Genomic DNA, 18053 nt, shown 5'->3' with positions numbered 1-18053 from the left:
TGATGTGTTCACTGAAAAATAACTGAACCCTCGGATTTTTCAATGACGCAATTATTTTGTAAACTTGACTTCTTACCTCGTTTTGATTTTTTTAAATCCAACATTCCAACTATAATTATATCAAGTTTAGTAAGGCTGCAGTACACAGAAATTCTTATTGATAAAATATTATATTTTAGTCACATCAGTCTAATAAAAAGAAAAAAAAATGAAAATGGTCGTGACCATAGGATGTTAGAAACGTTTCAAAAATATTATAAGCAGCATACAATTTTCATAAAATTTGTTTTATACAGTATCGGGCAGTAAATATTAAATAAAATGTTTAAAAACTAAATTATGAAACATTTATTTATGCCCACTACTTTATTTTTCTTACTCCATTTAAGTCTCACACATTTTTCACATTCAGTAAAATAGAGTTTTTATTCAACTATTTCTATAAACCAAAAAAAAAAAAAAATGTACGCGACAAAATTAAAGCGAGTCGAGTACTTTTCAGTCGTATTTATGTCTGTCATACACGAATATTGTGTTTACACAAGGACCTCTTGTTCAACATTTGTTGACGGATTTCAAAAATAAAATTATTGTGGCCTATAATTCAGGAAGATCACAAAAAGTTATAAGTGAAAAGTTTCTTGTATAAAAACAAGTGGTATCAGTAACAATTAAAAGGTTTCGAGTTCATGGTGTTGTGTGGAGAATCGAAAATGAGGTAGGCGAATTGGAAAAACCTGCAGAGTATTAGATCGTCGCATAAACATGCTTATTAGAAATAATCCAAGGATGTCTGTAACTCAAATTTTAAGCGATTGAGATAAATCAATTAGTTCGATGACAATTCGCGTCGGTTAGTGGAAGCAAGGCTGCAAGTATTTTAAAAAAGAATTGAGAAGCAAAACTTTTCGGTCATAGGCATCGGAAATGGACAGCAAGAGATTGGAAAAAGGTACTATTTTTGGACAAATCAAAGTTTAATATTTTCGGAAGTGATGGTGGACAGTTTTGTTCATCGTCCTAAAAACAGTAGACGTCATCTAAAATATGTTACAATAACTATTAAACATGGAGATGGCAGTGTTATAGTTTGGGGTTGTTTTTCCGCTTACGGTATGGGCCCGAAGGCAAAATAGATCTTTTTGTGTATCGTAACATATTATGTTAGAAGATCTCATGCTACCCTATTGTGAATGGAAAATACTGTTAAAATTTATATTTCAGCATGACAATGACCCCAAACACTCTGCCAAGCTTGTTATTGAATGGTTTGTTCCGCAAAAAATCAGTGTCTTAAAGTGGCCAGTTCAATCTCCCGATCTTAATCCAATAGAAAACTTATGAGATTGTGGATAAGAAGATTAGAGCAAATGAGCAAATCACAAATAAAGCAAATTTGTTAGAACATGTCAAACATGTTTGGAACAATATAGACGAGAAAATAATTTCCAATTTAATCTCGTCCATGTCAAAAAGACGTAAGGATGTTACAGTCATTTTCTGGTTTTATTTTTTGTCATCGTTAACGTACCATGTTTCGTGTATAAATAACATAATTTATATATGTTTGTTTTATTATTTAATGAAACAAATATCAGTCTCGTAAGTATATATTGTTTAGTATTTAAACAAGTCGTTCTATTTTTGTGATTTACTTAATATAATAAAACGTTGGAAAAGAATTGTTGAATGTTGATATTAATGTATTGAATGTTGGTATTAATTTATAAATATTAATTGAATTTTGATAAAAAAATGGTGGCAGTCTTATTCTCAAGGAATGTTCACATAATATCTACAGGGTGGCCCAAATTGCAGTTTTGGATAGATTAGATGGAGTAAAGGAAGCTGTCTTAAATAACCACCCGTTTCAGAGAATTATTATATTTCAAAAATATTAAATTACATTCTTACCTTTTAGTGTTATTTTAGAATCTAGACGTATAATCGTATTTTGCAGAAAAACTATAAATTTTATCCGCTTTTATTAAAAATGAAATTGGATATGTAGTAGTGGCCATAATATATTAAAAATATGGGTTATACTACATGAATGTGATGCTAATACCTATAATATTTCTTGTTTTTATGTTATTATTGGGTCTTCTATGCAACAGGTCAATATAATATTATTTTTTCAAAAATTGTTTACATTTTTATTTTTTCAATGGATAATGGACATTTTTTTTTACTGTATGGTTTTCCATTACTCACTGTAAATTTTAATCGATTATTTACTAGCATTAACACAGATTTAATTATCACAAATATCTTTAAGAATTAAAAAAAAAACGTTTTATAGAATAAGAATATAGTAGTTTTTGTTATACTATATAAAACAACAATAGTAAATTAATACTATTTGAACAGTTCACATTAAATAAAATAGTTATGGGTTAAATATTTATCATTTTAATAAATTGATATAATAATGACAACCACTATATAAAGTATAACAAACAATAATACTAAATTTGGTAAAAATTGTACATATAATTGTTCAATAAAATAATATAGAAACATTAAAGAATTAATATATGACACCGTAATATCATGAGCTGAATTTGTGATTAAAATGTAGTATTTAGCAATAACAATGTCTTACTCTTGAAGTTTAGTTCCATTATGTACGGGCCATCCTGTAAATTCCCTTTTACTCGCACAAAGGATTGTTAAGTGGTCCATATTGAACCCTAACTTTGCAAAATACATTCATTGTCTTGGTGTGTATACTCACCAAGACAATGAATTCGTCAATAACGAATCGATATTGAAACTACTTTTTAATAAATGATAATCAAACTTTAATATAACTACTGACGTAGATAATAATATAATTTATAGTTTGTGTGTTACTGAATCAACAACATTCTTGGTTTCATGTCACATGCAACTAATTTTCAATAAAATGGCTTTCAATTAAAGCTTCGTGCACTGATGTGTACGAGTGTTAATAATAACAATTATTTTTTAATAAAGTGTATATTAAATTACGTGTAAGAAATTATAAGTTTAGCAAATTAGATTCGAACCGATGAAATAATAGTGTATACAATCAACAGATTTCCATTAGCTAGATTTCTTAACCCAATTAGATTCAAATAAAAATTATTAAGGAAAAATGGACTAATCAATTAAACACAATTATTATTCAACGGACCTTATTTGAATAGTTAAGTGCGTTTTATATAAGGCACGGCAATATAACAGCTGTATTTGTTCTTTCACAACAGAAGTAATCCAGTTCCAATTAGCGAACTAATAAATACAGAAGTTTGATTGGCAAACAAAGCGACGAATTGAAAAGCTTTACAAATATAGCGATAGTTCTATGGTATAAACATGCATGAGGCCTTAACTAAGTATCCAAAGCAGAACCGTATTCGAACAAGAGACAGAAATATTTCTAATTTCATAGCCAGACTCTGATTAAAAACATTTTTGCTTGGCCCCCAGACAATTGAATTTGTCATTGCATGGGAAATGGACGATGGCGGAGCATAATTTTCTCCGTCTTAGTTTCCAATGCATATGATCCGGCGATTCAATAAACAACGTGGTCGAATCGCTGAGAGAAAATATCGCCGACTGGTTAAAGAAATGTGTATTAGTGCGGGCCATATTTCAACTCTGTTAAGGGAACAGTGTACGGTTTCTTGTAGTAAATCAAAACGACCTAAACAAGAACACATGGTACATGTGCCGATTTTATTTATGCAAATGCATAAATTTCCGCGCCGTATTTGTCCATTTTAAAAAGAGCCGGCCCGTTTAGAAACCGCGTCGTTCCCATAGCTCGAAAGTTTCCACAATTGTTTATCAGCGTTCGCGACCATTTTTATTAATCTTATCCTAATTTTTTTCTTATGGTGCCGCACGCATCTTCGGTCGTTGTTACAAATGCGCGGTGCCATTAGCCGTGTCAGCTCCCGTGTATTATTTCTGTTCTCATTTTTCACGCGCATCTATATTTAATAAACAAATTTTAAGTGACGGGACGACACACGCATCTGAATAAATACGCACTAAGCGATGTTAACAATTTCGACAGTTATTTATCTAGTCATCTGTATCCTCAGTCATCGCATGTCGACTGTTCATATCCTAGTTGTCAGTCATAAAGAAATCAGGGAGGGTAAGTTACGCGGCTCGAACATTCATCAGCCTCGTAATTTTCATTATCGCCCATGAGACGACACGTGTTTGGGCGAAAATTTATTTTCAGAATGCCGGCGAGGATTTGGTGTTTGGTCGTATTGCTCGTGTGTCTCGTTAAATTCGATAGCGTTGCGTAAAAATCGGACACTCGGATTTCGTAATTGGTAGTGGTGGATTTGTTGTGGGAGAGCAAATTGGATTTGAAAGCATACATGACCCCACAAGTAAAACATAATTAAATAAGAGCCAGACTCCAGTGACCGTTTACTATCACACGTACGACACAAAGTCTTAAGGATCCCTTTAGATATTTATGTTGTATTTTTTGAACTCGACTCGTTTAACAACAATAAATCAATTTTAATCGTCGCTATCAATTAATTAATTTGCGGGGACCTAAATTTGCTTTAACTGGCAAAATCGACCGATGAAAGTTTAGAGCAATAACTTTTTACTTTGAAGTTTGCCCGACGCAGACGCCAATTAGGCTGATAACATCTACAGGTAATTTCTATATTAATAATGTAAGTTTAGTTATTTCGTAAAACTTTACAGCAACTACTCTGGCCATCCACATCAAGGTCTTAACAACTTAAAATTTTATTATACTTATACTCCGGGAGCACCCGAAGCTTTAAAACAATCCACTTAATTTAAGTTATACAATTTCCAGTAAAAACTGCATCGCTCGGTATTAGGGCGTTTAACTTTGACTGGGAATTATTAATTCAATAATAACCTCCAGTGAATTCTTGGAAACTGCTTTAGTTCTTAAGCTTCCAGTTACTGTGCACACTGCACTGAATTTGAAAACTTGGAACTTGTTTTACACCACTTGACAGTAAAATCCAAATTTTACTTTTATAAGTCTTTTGTTTAACACATAGACATGCTTATTTGGCAAACTTACTTTAGAGAACAGTTTTAATATACAGAATATCTCGTAAATCCTTGAAAGTCTGGTCGACAACTTGCCATAATGGCTTAGATTAAAAAAAAACACACACAGACAGAAAACATGTTGAAAACAAACTAAAATTAATCGATAATTTTATCAACCATACATTTAGTTACGTTTTAATTACAGATTTATTGTTTGATTTAATCATTTAACGGGAATTCATCAATATTCTATTAACTGGATTTTGATGTAAAATATACTACTTGATTAAATTAAAAACAAATATAATATGATTTAATTATTTATCCTTCGTAAATCAAATCCAAATAATTATTATTTAGTTGAAAATTAAATCGATGAATCACAAATGTATTTATAATTCGGCTCTATTCTAAAATTAATTACCCGTATAAATATAATAGCGTAATTTTAAAACAATTTTTTTATTTGCGAATATTTCTATTTTCTGTGAGACTCATTGTTCTTTCCAATTTATTTAATTTATCTCAATTTTAGTATTATGGCAACAAATAGTGTCTGTATATTACTATTATATAAATTGAGACAATGTATATTAATAATATAATTTGTATATACCGTAATTATTATTTTGGATAGTTTATGCCAACAACTATTTTATATGGCGTTAGGCAATGATAGAAATTGTTGTGCAGCATTCGAACGTTTAAAAAAATATCGTGCATTAGAAGGGATAGATAGGAGTGTTGTAAATGCGGCTTCATGTAGTCCGGCAGTTTCATAAAATGCAAAAATAAAAGTCGAGCTTATCAAATCGATTTGCTATGCCTTTGTAATCCCCCTTTGAAGTTTTATCGTTTCATTTATCATACCATGTAAATCTTAATTTTTATAAAATCAATTCCTAACGTACATTTTTTACTTGTAATAAAACTCATATAAATATAACGTCGAATTTAATTAACTGAATAGAACCAGCGTAATGAAAAAAATGCTGCCACTTTTGTCAATAACTATTTTATAGCCATTGAAAATATGTCAGCTGTTTTGAATAATGGTCGTAACCCCTTTTACAAACTGCATTTTACGATTTTTACGCATTGCATTATGTTCAGTGGCTGTCGTTGAGCTTTATGAGGGCAGTGGCGTAGCTTTTAACCGGGGTTGTTGCGTTCAAAACACTTTGTTTCAAACAAGTCGCAGCTACTTGACGTTACGTTTATTGTAAAACAGATGCCACTCTCCAAATAAATTTTCTTTTTGCATAAAACGTGTTTTTTTCCAACTCCGCCCTCAACCCGCACCGAATTACGGCTCCCACCTCCAATTAGTTTAATTTTATTTCATAACCCTTTCACTGTGCTCCGAACAAAACAAAAAAATGCGCCATAAAAAACACTGGATGTGTATTTTTATCATCGTGTTAATAAATATTCCACGTATGCGGTGTCGGTCCCGTGAAACAACCACCGAAATGGTAGTTTATGGCATCTTTCGGGTGCCGAAACTGCAGACCGACCGACCAAAAATATACACATTTTTACGGCCTTCCGTACAAATATAGATTTTTGTTGCACTTCTTTTATTACGCCTCGCATTCTCTAATTAATACATATTATAAGCCATAACTGTCAAACGACAAGCAATATATGCCGTTCTTTATAATAAATCCAAATTTTACGATTTTCTAGCTCGCACTGACGGCCGTATATTTCCGTTATTTTGTAAAATTTAAATCTTGTTCAGAGATGTAATAATTTATGATATGCTCTTTATCCGTTTTTGGAAGCGTTGTTGTACGGGTCGAAAGGACACTTACAAATATAATGTTACTTGTTATTCATTATTTTATTGCATAGGTTATCGTTGTTTTATTTATGTTTTACTATTGGAATTTGCATGAAAGAATAAAGGGTTATGTCTAATTGGATATGTGGTAAGTCTACTTAATATAATTTTCTCGTAGGTTTTTTGTATAATTTTTTATTTGAGCATTTAATTTTATCATTCACCATCCAAAAAAATTAATATATACCCCAGTTTAGTTTTTATGCACTAAAATTCTATGTACTAATCGCTAAACATATTTTTTAAAACTATTTTTGATATTTAATTCTAATTGTAATTTTAATTTATAGACAGAATAATTTATTAACAATAATAAATTTCTACTATTAACCAAACAAATGGGTTTGTGCCTAACTTAAATCGTTCGTTTTTCCATTAACCCCTTATAGATCACATATTCTCATGTATGTCACTTATAGTTTTAAAACCAATGACGAGAGACCCTCCTCCCTGTTATTTAATTGTAGGGCAGCCGGTGGACCTTACGCGAATAATCAAACCGACGGATATCGGCAAAAACGATATAAATCAAACGTATGCATTTAGCTCCCCGATTTGATTGAATAAGGGGATCGAGTGGCCGACCTCAGGATGCAGATGTATGATGAGTGAAGGGCACACGAGCGTGAATTATAGACATGGACGGCTCTCGCCGCAGGGGTGAAAAATCACCAAATATAGACTAGAGTTCCCTTAATTATGGAAATATTTCGGCTTTTGTTCCGTCCGACTGTCCCGGCTCCCGGTTGCCTAGTCGCGTAATGTTGGGCCCAGCGGGAAAAAAAAATGGCAAAAGTTTCGGGGTTTTTGCGGCCAGAAAATCTATTTAGGCGCCCGTTAATTTGACATGCACTCTATTCATGTGATAATTTTTGTTTTCATCCGCGACGTCATTTAATTAGGGACACTCGGCACCGGGAATATAATATAATGGATCGGAAATGTAATAAATTTACGACATTCGGCACGGCCATTTCAAAAATTAAACAAACCATTTACTTTATTAAATGTATACCGCATCTAAATAAATTATGAGGCATTATTTTATAGCGGATTCACCGTCCCAGGAAATACACACACATTTATACACGGCCATATCGTACGTTTTTTACAGTTATTATTATTGGTGGCTCAAAAATAATATTTCCGAGATAAAATCGCATATCAATGGGCACTTCCTCCAACAAATAATTCACCCGTATTAACATAAAGCGTTGGCTGGTCCAATAAATTGTGTAAAATGATTTAGAAAAAAATATAGTGCACGCGTAACTTAGCTCAGTGACAGAGAGTTGGCCGAGAAAAAGCCATGAATTACGACTCAATAAAAGCGCAGTGTGCCTTGCACACTAACACATGGCCGACTTGAACTTAACCTCAATTCATCACCACCTCCGAAAACACAACTTATTTAAATAAGATTTATTTTTTAATCACTTATCTATATAAAAGTGCGACTTTGACAAATGCGTGTTTTTCAATGGATGCTGTCGCGGCCGTGTTTTGTTTATAGTCCACTTTACAAATATTTATCGCTCTAGAATTTATGTGAATTTCTTTCGGGCCCGGCTTAATATATCACTAAAACAAAAATGAGAAAAAAAAAACATTTTAAATTTGATTTAGGAACGTTTACTGTCAGATTCAAATATAAATTTCATCTCCGAATGCAAAAACACCTCCGAAAAGATTAAAATTTATAACGGGGAAGTTGTACTTAACTGCGAAGGGGAGAACTGATTTGGATAATTGAAAATATTACACTCCGCCGGGGGATGGCGTATATAAATTAATTTATATAATATTTAATACCTAAATTTTTATTGAAACGGACCCATTTAAATCTCGATTTAATAAACGCTTGGCCAATTATAAAACTTCACAAATACGTTTTTTGGCTCTTTATACGTGAATTAATAATTCATTTTAATGGAAATAAAGTAAATGTGGAATAATTGAATAATGAAATTACGATGGAACGGAATAATGAAAATGATTGTGAAACGATGAGCAATTATCGAGAAACGAACGAAACTTTTAACGATTGGGGAAAAAATTCTGCTTTGTAAATTATATATGATTACAGTTTTAGTGGTGCTATGAATATAATTAATGTACATTAAAGTAATAATAATAATCTTGCCATGTGTAAACACCGTTGAAAATATGGAATAATATTGTTATAAACAAATCAGTTAATTGATAGCAGATAAAGTGGGATCGTCCGAAGTGTCCAGTCATCGTAATAAATTGTTATTTTGTGCACGTTTATGTCCACTCCATAATTAAAGTAGTAGATCAAAAATAAAATAACGTCGTATAAGAATATTGCACCTCGTCTTTCAGGCTTGCATGTGCGGATCGCATTATTTGCAGCGTTTCCTGACGTACGACCCCGCAGCCAGCGAAAAAACATATAAAATAAAATATTAAGCTTTTCACGACACGAATCCCATTCAAAAAATTCTGAATTTGAACCATAAACTACACGATGACGTTCCGTTTATAAAATCCTTTCAACAGAAGAAGCGTTTAAAACGATTTGGGTAAACGACGACTTTATGGCTTTGTGTGTGATTTTTGCACTGTTAAGTTTGTTAAAATATGAACGGATTAGGTTTGAATTTGATTGCATGGCTAATTAGGCTTGAATTATTCAGCAAAAGAAAGCAGACATTTCCAGCAACTGAGTTAATGTTAATGTTTCAGTACAAAATTCAGGTGAAGCTGTTGCGTGTTAATTGAAACTTCAATTTTAAAGGAGGAAGTAGGAAACTCGTTTCGAAAACAATAAAAGAATACAGAATATACTTAACACAATTTAATATTTCACTGCTAATATGTAAATTTTCTGCAAATACATTGTTTTAACCGGTACAAAACTGTTCTAAATGAAATGTCATCAGATTTCAAACTGACTTTATATTGCAATAAATACAACTGCACTTGTTCAAAGATAAGCTCTCTGCTAGTTTTTATTGTTTTACTTTATCCTTCAACACAAACAATGCCAGTTGCGCTAAAATGGAACAATTTAATCTATGTGCTTTTAGAAATGTAATCTAAGTGTGTAAATCCGAGACTAAAAACAAAATAAGCTGTACGTTTCTTAATTAGTATACTGTTTGTGTTTTTTATTTATTTGCTGAAAATTGCAGCAACATTTTCGACTGTATTATTACATTGTTTCTACCATTTCTGCTTTGTTATTAAAGTTTGTGTTTCAGTGTTTTCTGTAATTATTTGGTCCTACTAAGACAGCAGAATCAAAGCATCGCGGGCATTTTACAGATCTGTTAAATTCTTTATGCATAAAAAATTTCATAAATCGTTTGCCACGAAAAATTCCATCATTTTTTTCTACCTGTATCGTTCAGTTTGACAAATTATCCTTTGAAAAAAATATATTATACTCTAAGGTAAAAAACTTAGACATGTGTTTAGTCATTTCAAATATACATTTAAGTAAAAATTGTAATTGTTACATACATGGAACATGGCCTCTTTGATGCTTAATAATTAGAACTCTTAAAAATAGAGATCGCGTCATTAAAACCATCAAAACTTTTCATCGTTAAGTAATAGTCCGTATCCCCTTTTTGTAACCCGATTCGAAATGCTGAGAGCTTCAATCAAACGGGGCACGAATATTCGTGTTATTTTTAAAAGTGCAGCCCGCCATTAATTATTTGTTAGTTTAGAGTGACAAAGGGGGAAGCACCCATATTACGTCAAAATATTTAATTGGTTTTGTTAAATGAACCAAAGCCAAAGTGTATAGTGAGCGTGTATTATTAGAAATGCTAACTAATGTGGATCTTTTGCGAACAAGGAATTAAAATTATGCGGTTTAATAGCCCTTTATGCGCACTCCCCCTTTTTACTGCGAGATGACAAATGGTCGGTGAACAGATTTAAAAGTGACCTTCTGGAAATTAATAAAAATAAATTAACACAACTTTTTAGTAAGACGGTTTGAATGTAATTTCTTCAACGCTCATTAAACGATTTAAAGTAAAATCTCCGATCTACAATTAAACATTTTTACACTCACTCGCCGTAATAAAATTATTATGTATTACAGAGAATGAGTTGTGGAAGATGAATAATTAGAATTTAATTATTAGTTAATAGCTTTTTTTGAATGTAATTATTACGACCATGAGAATGTACACGTTAGATAAGTGGCGCTACGGCATGCTTTTTTATCTTAATGAAATTGATGTAACTAATTAAGTGTTCCAGTTTTCAATGTATGTAATTAAGAACGGTAGCAATCTCATATATTACTACTGCCAACGAAGAACAAGATTACCGAACGGTAAATTAACAATACGGCTCGGATAATGCTGACGTTCAATACAAAATTGATATTCGAAAGTGTCGTTCACATAATGTACGAACGATAATTATCGATTTTTTTTTGTTGTGACTTAATTGGATTTCCTTTTACATGCTACTGTTCGGTCCGAACTTTCGAAAATGGAACAGAAATCTTAAATCGCACCGTTTCGACTCCCACAACAAACGGGGTGCAAACATTTTCAGCAGTGGTAAAAAGTCAACCAACCTACATTCAGTCGTTTAATTTATATTAATATAAACACAATAGAAATGCGCCGTGACGAACGGTACAGCTGGCGTAATAATAAACTCATTTGATAGAAAAACAGAATCTTGACAGGCAGGCCACATACGTACATTTGCCGCACGCTCACAGAATAACCTAACCTAAATTTATTTGTTGAAAAGCTCCGACCGCATTCATTGGACAAGTATTAAAACCACTCATACTCTTTATGGACAATCGGCCAGACGAGTACAGGGTTTGGGACGCATTCAAATCGTGCACACGAATCAGCTGATGCGCCACGTTTGTCCCGTAATGCACGTGGCGGCATCGAATTTATCACAGTTTATGATCGACATTTTCAAAATGCTGAATAGACATATATTGTGAGATAAATTGGTGATTACTGATTAAAATCGTCGCTGCACTCGAATACCACAGATCCCCGCTCCGCCCCTAATTATTTGTTTCATACTTTGTATCGGTCCGTACGTTTGTTAAATTTGTAACGATTTTTTTCTCTACCGCATGCACCTATGAGGCCATCGTTTTTTGTCACACTGAAATTAATAGGATTGTAATATCATTCGATAAAATTTATATTGCCCGTTTTCGAATGGGACCATAAAAACCGCCATTAAAATGTGGAACGTTTCATATACCATAAGGCCCAATAGTTAATATGCTGGATGCAGTGTTTTGCAAATGATTACTTCGTCTTGGCAAACTATAAATAACACATATAATCGAACATAAAACTTGTTGATCAGAACTCGAATGATCATCTTGAAAGACAAATTGTTTTATTACAGATATCTAAATATTTTGATGTTTAATTTACTAAAAAAAAAAACGGTTTTCCGCTATAGATCTGTCATAAAAAGTTTATGTGATTGTATTTTTCCAGATTGGTTGTAGCTTTCCTAAGATTACAAATCTAGGTATAATATGGGCTAAATTATTTTATAGAATATTTCAAAATTACAATAGAAATGTAGGATTTAATATGTTCATATGAAATATAGTAGTGGCCATAATTATAGCAATTTATTAAAATATATTAAAAATAAAAATTGTACTATTTGAATTGGACGCCAGTACATAAGATGTTTATTATTTTTTCAGTTATTGTTGTATCTACTAATTAAAAAATTGAGTACTTTATTATTTTGCAACGGGCACTTATTTTATTCCTTTATGTGAACTTAAATCGATTATTTACTAACGGTCTTTTGCTTATCATAATTATTTTTTGATTGGTCGTGGTAGTAAAACTGTAAGAACAAGAAGAGATAGCTAAGAATTTACGTCAGTTCTTTCCCGTATTATTAAAAAAATTAGAGAAACTGTCCAAGTGTTAGCTACGAAATAAAATTTCAGAGTTTGAAAAACCATCACTGGGTAATTCGAATGTCAAAAAACTTGCTGGAATTAGTTCAAGGATTGTGAGAGGATGGTTAGTCGATGAGGGTTTTTGTTTGTCCCCAGACTTCTAAGTATGATTTATAAAAAAATGATGGTTTTGCTTATGTTACACATCCTACAGGAACAAAACTACACAAAATATTTGTTATACCCGTAGTGAAACATTGTGGCGATTCAATTATGCAATGGGGATGCTTCATTTCTTCTGGCGTAGATCCCTTTAAACCGATGTGTGGAGGAAAATTGTTTCCATGTATTGAAGAAATGTTGCTCTTAGTAAAAATGATTCCAAACAACTCTAAAATTGTGACGGATTGGTTAAAAGACCAAAATAACAGCATCAGCAGTCGTCAATCTTATAGAAAACATTCTCCATGTTTTCACTTTTAAAACCAAATTCATCACAGCAATTCATGAGAGCTTGAAGGAATATAGACTTCGTCGTATATTCGTCTATGCCACTGAGATGGACCAAAATTATACAACAAAAAGGATATTATACAACATGTTAATGTTAAATTAAAAGCAAAAGAATCATCAAAAATCCCTTTCAAAAGTAATGTCCAGCACAATTCAGAAAAATATGTATATGTAATAAATTTTATAGAATAAGAATATAGTAGTTTTTATAATATCAACAATAGTATATTAATATTGTTATGGCAGTTCACGTTAAATGAAAGAATGATGATTAAACTATTTAACTTTTTAAAAAATTGCTATAATAATGACCACTACTGTATATGAACTGACACCACAAATTATTCTGTGCTGGCATTAAATGCAAATAAGTAGGTTTTGTTTTTGATTTAATCCTATATAATGAGTATAATTATATTATATTACTTATTTATTCTATCAGTACCAATTAAAAGGAGTAAATGTAACACCATTTGTTTTGTGTTTGTACGTACCATATAATACTTTCGGTGTTTATTTTTGTGTATTGGTATTAAAGTGATTAGGAAATTTTAAATAGTATAATTACGAGAACCCCTACAGACCTCCTCAATTTGGATTAAAAGCAGAGTTAAGTACAATAATAGGTAAAATATAATACTAACACAATCAATTTAGATGAGAATTGTTTTGTAGAATGGCATTTTTTGAAAGCCCTATAGCAAAATCTCGACATAATACACGTATCCAATTAATTTGGGGGCGAAACGTACAATGGTTGGCTTAACATTTGGAAAGAAGAGATGATTAATCGGGTATAGTTCAAATCATGGATCTCAATGCGTTCTGAATGTCAGAATGAAGGAAACAGTGGGTCGTGGCAAGTGAAGGCAAGCGGAAATGCGTATAAGTCAAGCATTATGATGTAACACATTGTGATCTATGCCAATTAGTCAGAGTTGGCAACCTTCAAAAGGGAAGTTTCTAAACCCTTATGCGATTGAATTTTACTTCCCCTTTTCCCATAACTATATGTGATACTTGGGTTAAGCTCTTTAGTGCCGCGGATAAATCAAACGGGCGAGTTCTATTAATCAACTTCTTGGAACGGGGATAATTTGATGATCACTCACCTAAAAATAGCGTCGAAAAAAAAAATTATAATGGAATTACTACATGTGAAAAATTGTTTTTTGGGCTTGTGTTGTTTTGCTCGCATTTTTATAACCCGAAATAATTTAATTTGCATTCGCCACACAATGGCCGTGATTGTGTAAGACCGGGCACGTAACTTAATACTCTTTAATAAAAACGAAATAAAAATTTTGAAACCGTACTCCGAAATAAATTACAAACACATTTTGACGAATGTTCGGAAAAAAGCCGCACAAAATGTCAGTGAACTCATTTTTTTCTAAACACGAAATTGAGAAAGCATAAACGCGTAATTTGTGGCGTAAACATTAATCTCACAGTACAAAACATTTAGGCTAACGAATATAAATGTTATTTTTTGATATGTTTATTAAACACTTGCGTGTGTTTATCGGAGCCTTAAAAGCTGAATCAACATTTTATAACGACATCTTTATGTGGATATCGCACAGATGTTTTGTGTCAAATGGATTCATCAATCACCGGCCGCGAATTTGCCTTCGACATCTGACACTAATCGTAAAAAGTGCCCGTCTGTGGTCACCCACACAATAGCCACCCTTCACTGAAATTACTCAGCCACCTCTCAATTCACCTTCATAATGGCTCCAAGATATTATTTACTAGATTATATCAATATTCATGGAGTTTAGGACTTTATATTCGAGTAATATTGAAACATAGAGGTGACGCAGGTTTTGCATTATTATGTTCGAAAGGTAAATGGAAAAAGGAAAAAGCCTAAAATTTATAACGAATGGGATTAGGTGTGAAATCCCACCAGCCCACATTACAAACGATGTGTAACCGGCACACAAAACCCATTTTGAAATTTACGAGTTGAACGATATATCTTATGTAAATACGGTAAACGCACGCATCTGTCTCATTAGTATTAACAATGAAATCCATAAGTTTATCGCCGACATATAAAAGGCCGCACAAACTCCCGATCGCTGCGGAAAACTAAACAGTCGAAAATAACACCCCAATAAAACCCGAGTTGGCGCACATGTCGGGGGACCGTAGAGAGAGCCCATTTTTTACGGCCGCTGCAGTCCAACCCGTCCATAATGGCAAGCTGTGATTTTCAAATCGTAAAAATGACACATTGCAACCCGATATTCATCTGTTTGGATTGTATTTTTCATTTTGCAGAAGTGATGGGCTTTTGCGGGATCGACTGTCGATGGATTTCATAGGCGAGAGATTTGAGTTTAACAAAAAACCGTAATTTACGACGAGTTGCGTGAGCCTTCGTTTTATTATGCATCACGTTAATCGGGGGGTGGCAAAAGGAAAATTCAATTGTAGTCCGTATTTATGGGTTTAATCAAAAACTGTTCACTTCACCCACGCCGATGCTTCGGTTAAATTATGTGGTTTGCACGCCGCATTGATCAAAAAGGCCATTTTAATATTATCATGTAATTAACAGATAACTTGGTTAATTAAATTTAAGAAACATACGCCATTTGGTAATTTTTATCTAAATTAACTCTAACAAATATATATCAAATTTAATTAATAATAATGACAACTACCATTTGCAGTTTTGTATTTAATTATGTGTTTCTACTCGTCACAAATATGCAGGATGTATGAGTGTGTTTGTTTAGGAAGCCCTGTTTGTTTCTGGTTTTGAAATCGTTTTAAATTAGTTTTCATATTCGAATTACATTATTAAAACGTCAAAGCAATGCCTATTTTACATAGACCCTTCAACGAGTAGTTATGAAAATATTAAATTGAAATTGAACTTTACAAGAGCTTTTTGATTTGTCTGCACTTCACATCTCACGTCACCAGAGACAAATATAAAGTTTAAAATTAAAATGCAACAAATTAAGATCTCCATTTATTCGCTACGTACTTTAATTTGTAATTCACTGAAATTGTTGCTTAAACATTTTGTGGAGATTTCGGTTTAAATGTTCGTTTAATGCGGCCCCATTAATACACAATGTGTTTGATTTTAATATCCAATGCAGCCTTCTCAATAGCAAATAAAAGTTTTATTAACAAATGCTTTCCACTTTCGAGAGGTTGTAAGCAAATAAGAGGGGTGTACCCCAAATCAAACATTAAAGAGTGCAAATACGACCATGTGTGAGAGTATAATTCAATGCGATCGTCGATAAAAAGGGTTGTGGATCAAGTATGCCAGAGCTTGTTTAGAAAATAGGTCAATTATATTTACGTTCAGATTTTTCGAATCTCAGATCCAGCATAGGCGGTAATAAATCATTGAATTCAACATTATTATCTGGTATAATTACTGATGTTTGGTCTGTTAATTATTTCGAAAATGTTTCCATACAACGACATAAAAAGTTATGACTAGGAGGATAAAGGTTAAGATGTAGGAGACGTTTTCACTTGTCATTCTTAGAAAACTTATGGTTCTTATAATGGGGGGATTCAGGAATAGGGCTGAAACCCTCACTCCATCCAATGTTTTTCATTTTCCTGCTGTCATTAGGGCTCAGCACCAGCTTACGATCTACGCTATTCTTCGCAAAAATTAAAGTATCTATATAATTAATAAACAAACAAAATTCTTACGATTCCTAAAATTCTTACAATTCCTGTGCTGCGCCGCACAATGAATTGATAACTGCCGAATTTGGCACCGTACGCCTTTTTGCGTGCGGACACAATTAATTAAAAGAAGAATTGCACGGATACGGCAAAAACACCCGGCAATTACAGGACATGTTTTAATAGACTTGTAATGGCGAGTCCGACAACAACGCAAAAACCATCGCGAGTGGTAGAAATAATTGTTCTTGAAAGACGATCATTAAGGATGTAGATCTGGGGCCTTCTTCGCTTTAAGAGAGAATATGATTTTAATTGCGTTACATTTTAAGACGTGCACTTAACAGGTTAATCGGCGTGTCTCTGGCCAATTTCTCATTCCAAAAAGGACAATATGATGAATGAGAGCGCATTAGGCGTGGATATTTCAGTATAATTAAATATTTTGTTTGTGTTGAGTTAATTATTTCAGAATGCAAAGTAATTAATACAATTATGTCTATGTATATTGAAAAAAATTATTGTGGTATATAAAAATGTTGTATTTTCTACTATTATTGAGTGTATTAGTTAATATTTTTATATTTGTAAGTACTCAAAATATCAAATAATATCTATTGCCATCCTAATTAAACCAGTTGGACTGATTTAATAATCATCTACTTAGTTTGGTCGAAAACAAGAAATAAACTAAAGAGCATTAATCATTGTTCAGGCAATCATTAAACTTAAAATAATCAATGTTTACTTGTAAACGGCTCCCAGTTTCTTATTCTCTTTTGCAAAAATCGTGCACCGATCATTAATTTTACAAAATTATATTATTTGCGGAGTGATCCTGTGAAACGGGTCAATTATTTTTAAGTTCTAGATTGCATTAGTGATAAAACATTAGTTTGGACGTAGCATGATAAATGGCTGTAAAAAGAGCAACTTAACAATTTCCCATAAATCATATCCGAGTAGTGATAGTTAAAAGTAAACCGAAAATAAAGCAAAACTTTGTTATAATCGATGAAACGTTGTCTATTGCCGCACCAATAAAACGTGACCATATGATTATTTCAAATCCACATA

The 18053-nt window shown here is 32.5% G+C and overlaps 1 protein-coding gene across 1 annotated transcript in view; it reads left to right on the top strand.

Moving 5' to 3' along the window:
• The first annotated feature begins 565 nt into the window (after positions 1-565).
• LOC109596551 (hormonally up-regulated neu tumor-associated kinase homolog A) overlaps positions 566-18053 on the top strand; it is a 347951-nt gene continuing 330463 nt past the window's right edge. The window contains exon 1 of the mRNA XM_049961294.1: positions 566-718. Within this exon, the coding sequence (XP_049817251.1) occupies positions 690-718 (29 nt within the window). The 5' untranslated portion in view covers positions 566-689. The remainder of the gene's footprint in view (positions 719-18053) is intronic.

Source organism: Aethina tumida, chromosome 1, assembly GCF_024364675.1.
Source record: "Aethina tumida isolate Nest 87 chromosome 1, icAetTumi1.1, whole genome shotgun sequence".
NCBI classification, from domain to species: domain Eukaryota; kingdom Metazoa; phylum Arthropoda; class Insecta; order Coleoptera; family Nitidulidae; genus Aethina; species Aethina tumida.
The sequence above is the reverse complement of the archived record's forward strand: the minus strand, read 5'-3'. Positions and strand labels throughout refer to the sequence as shown.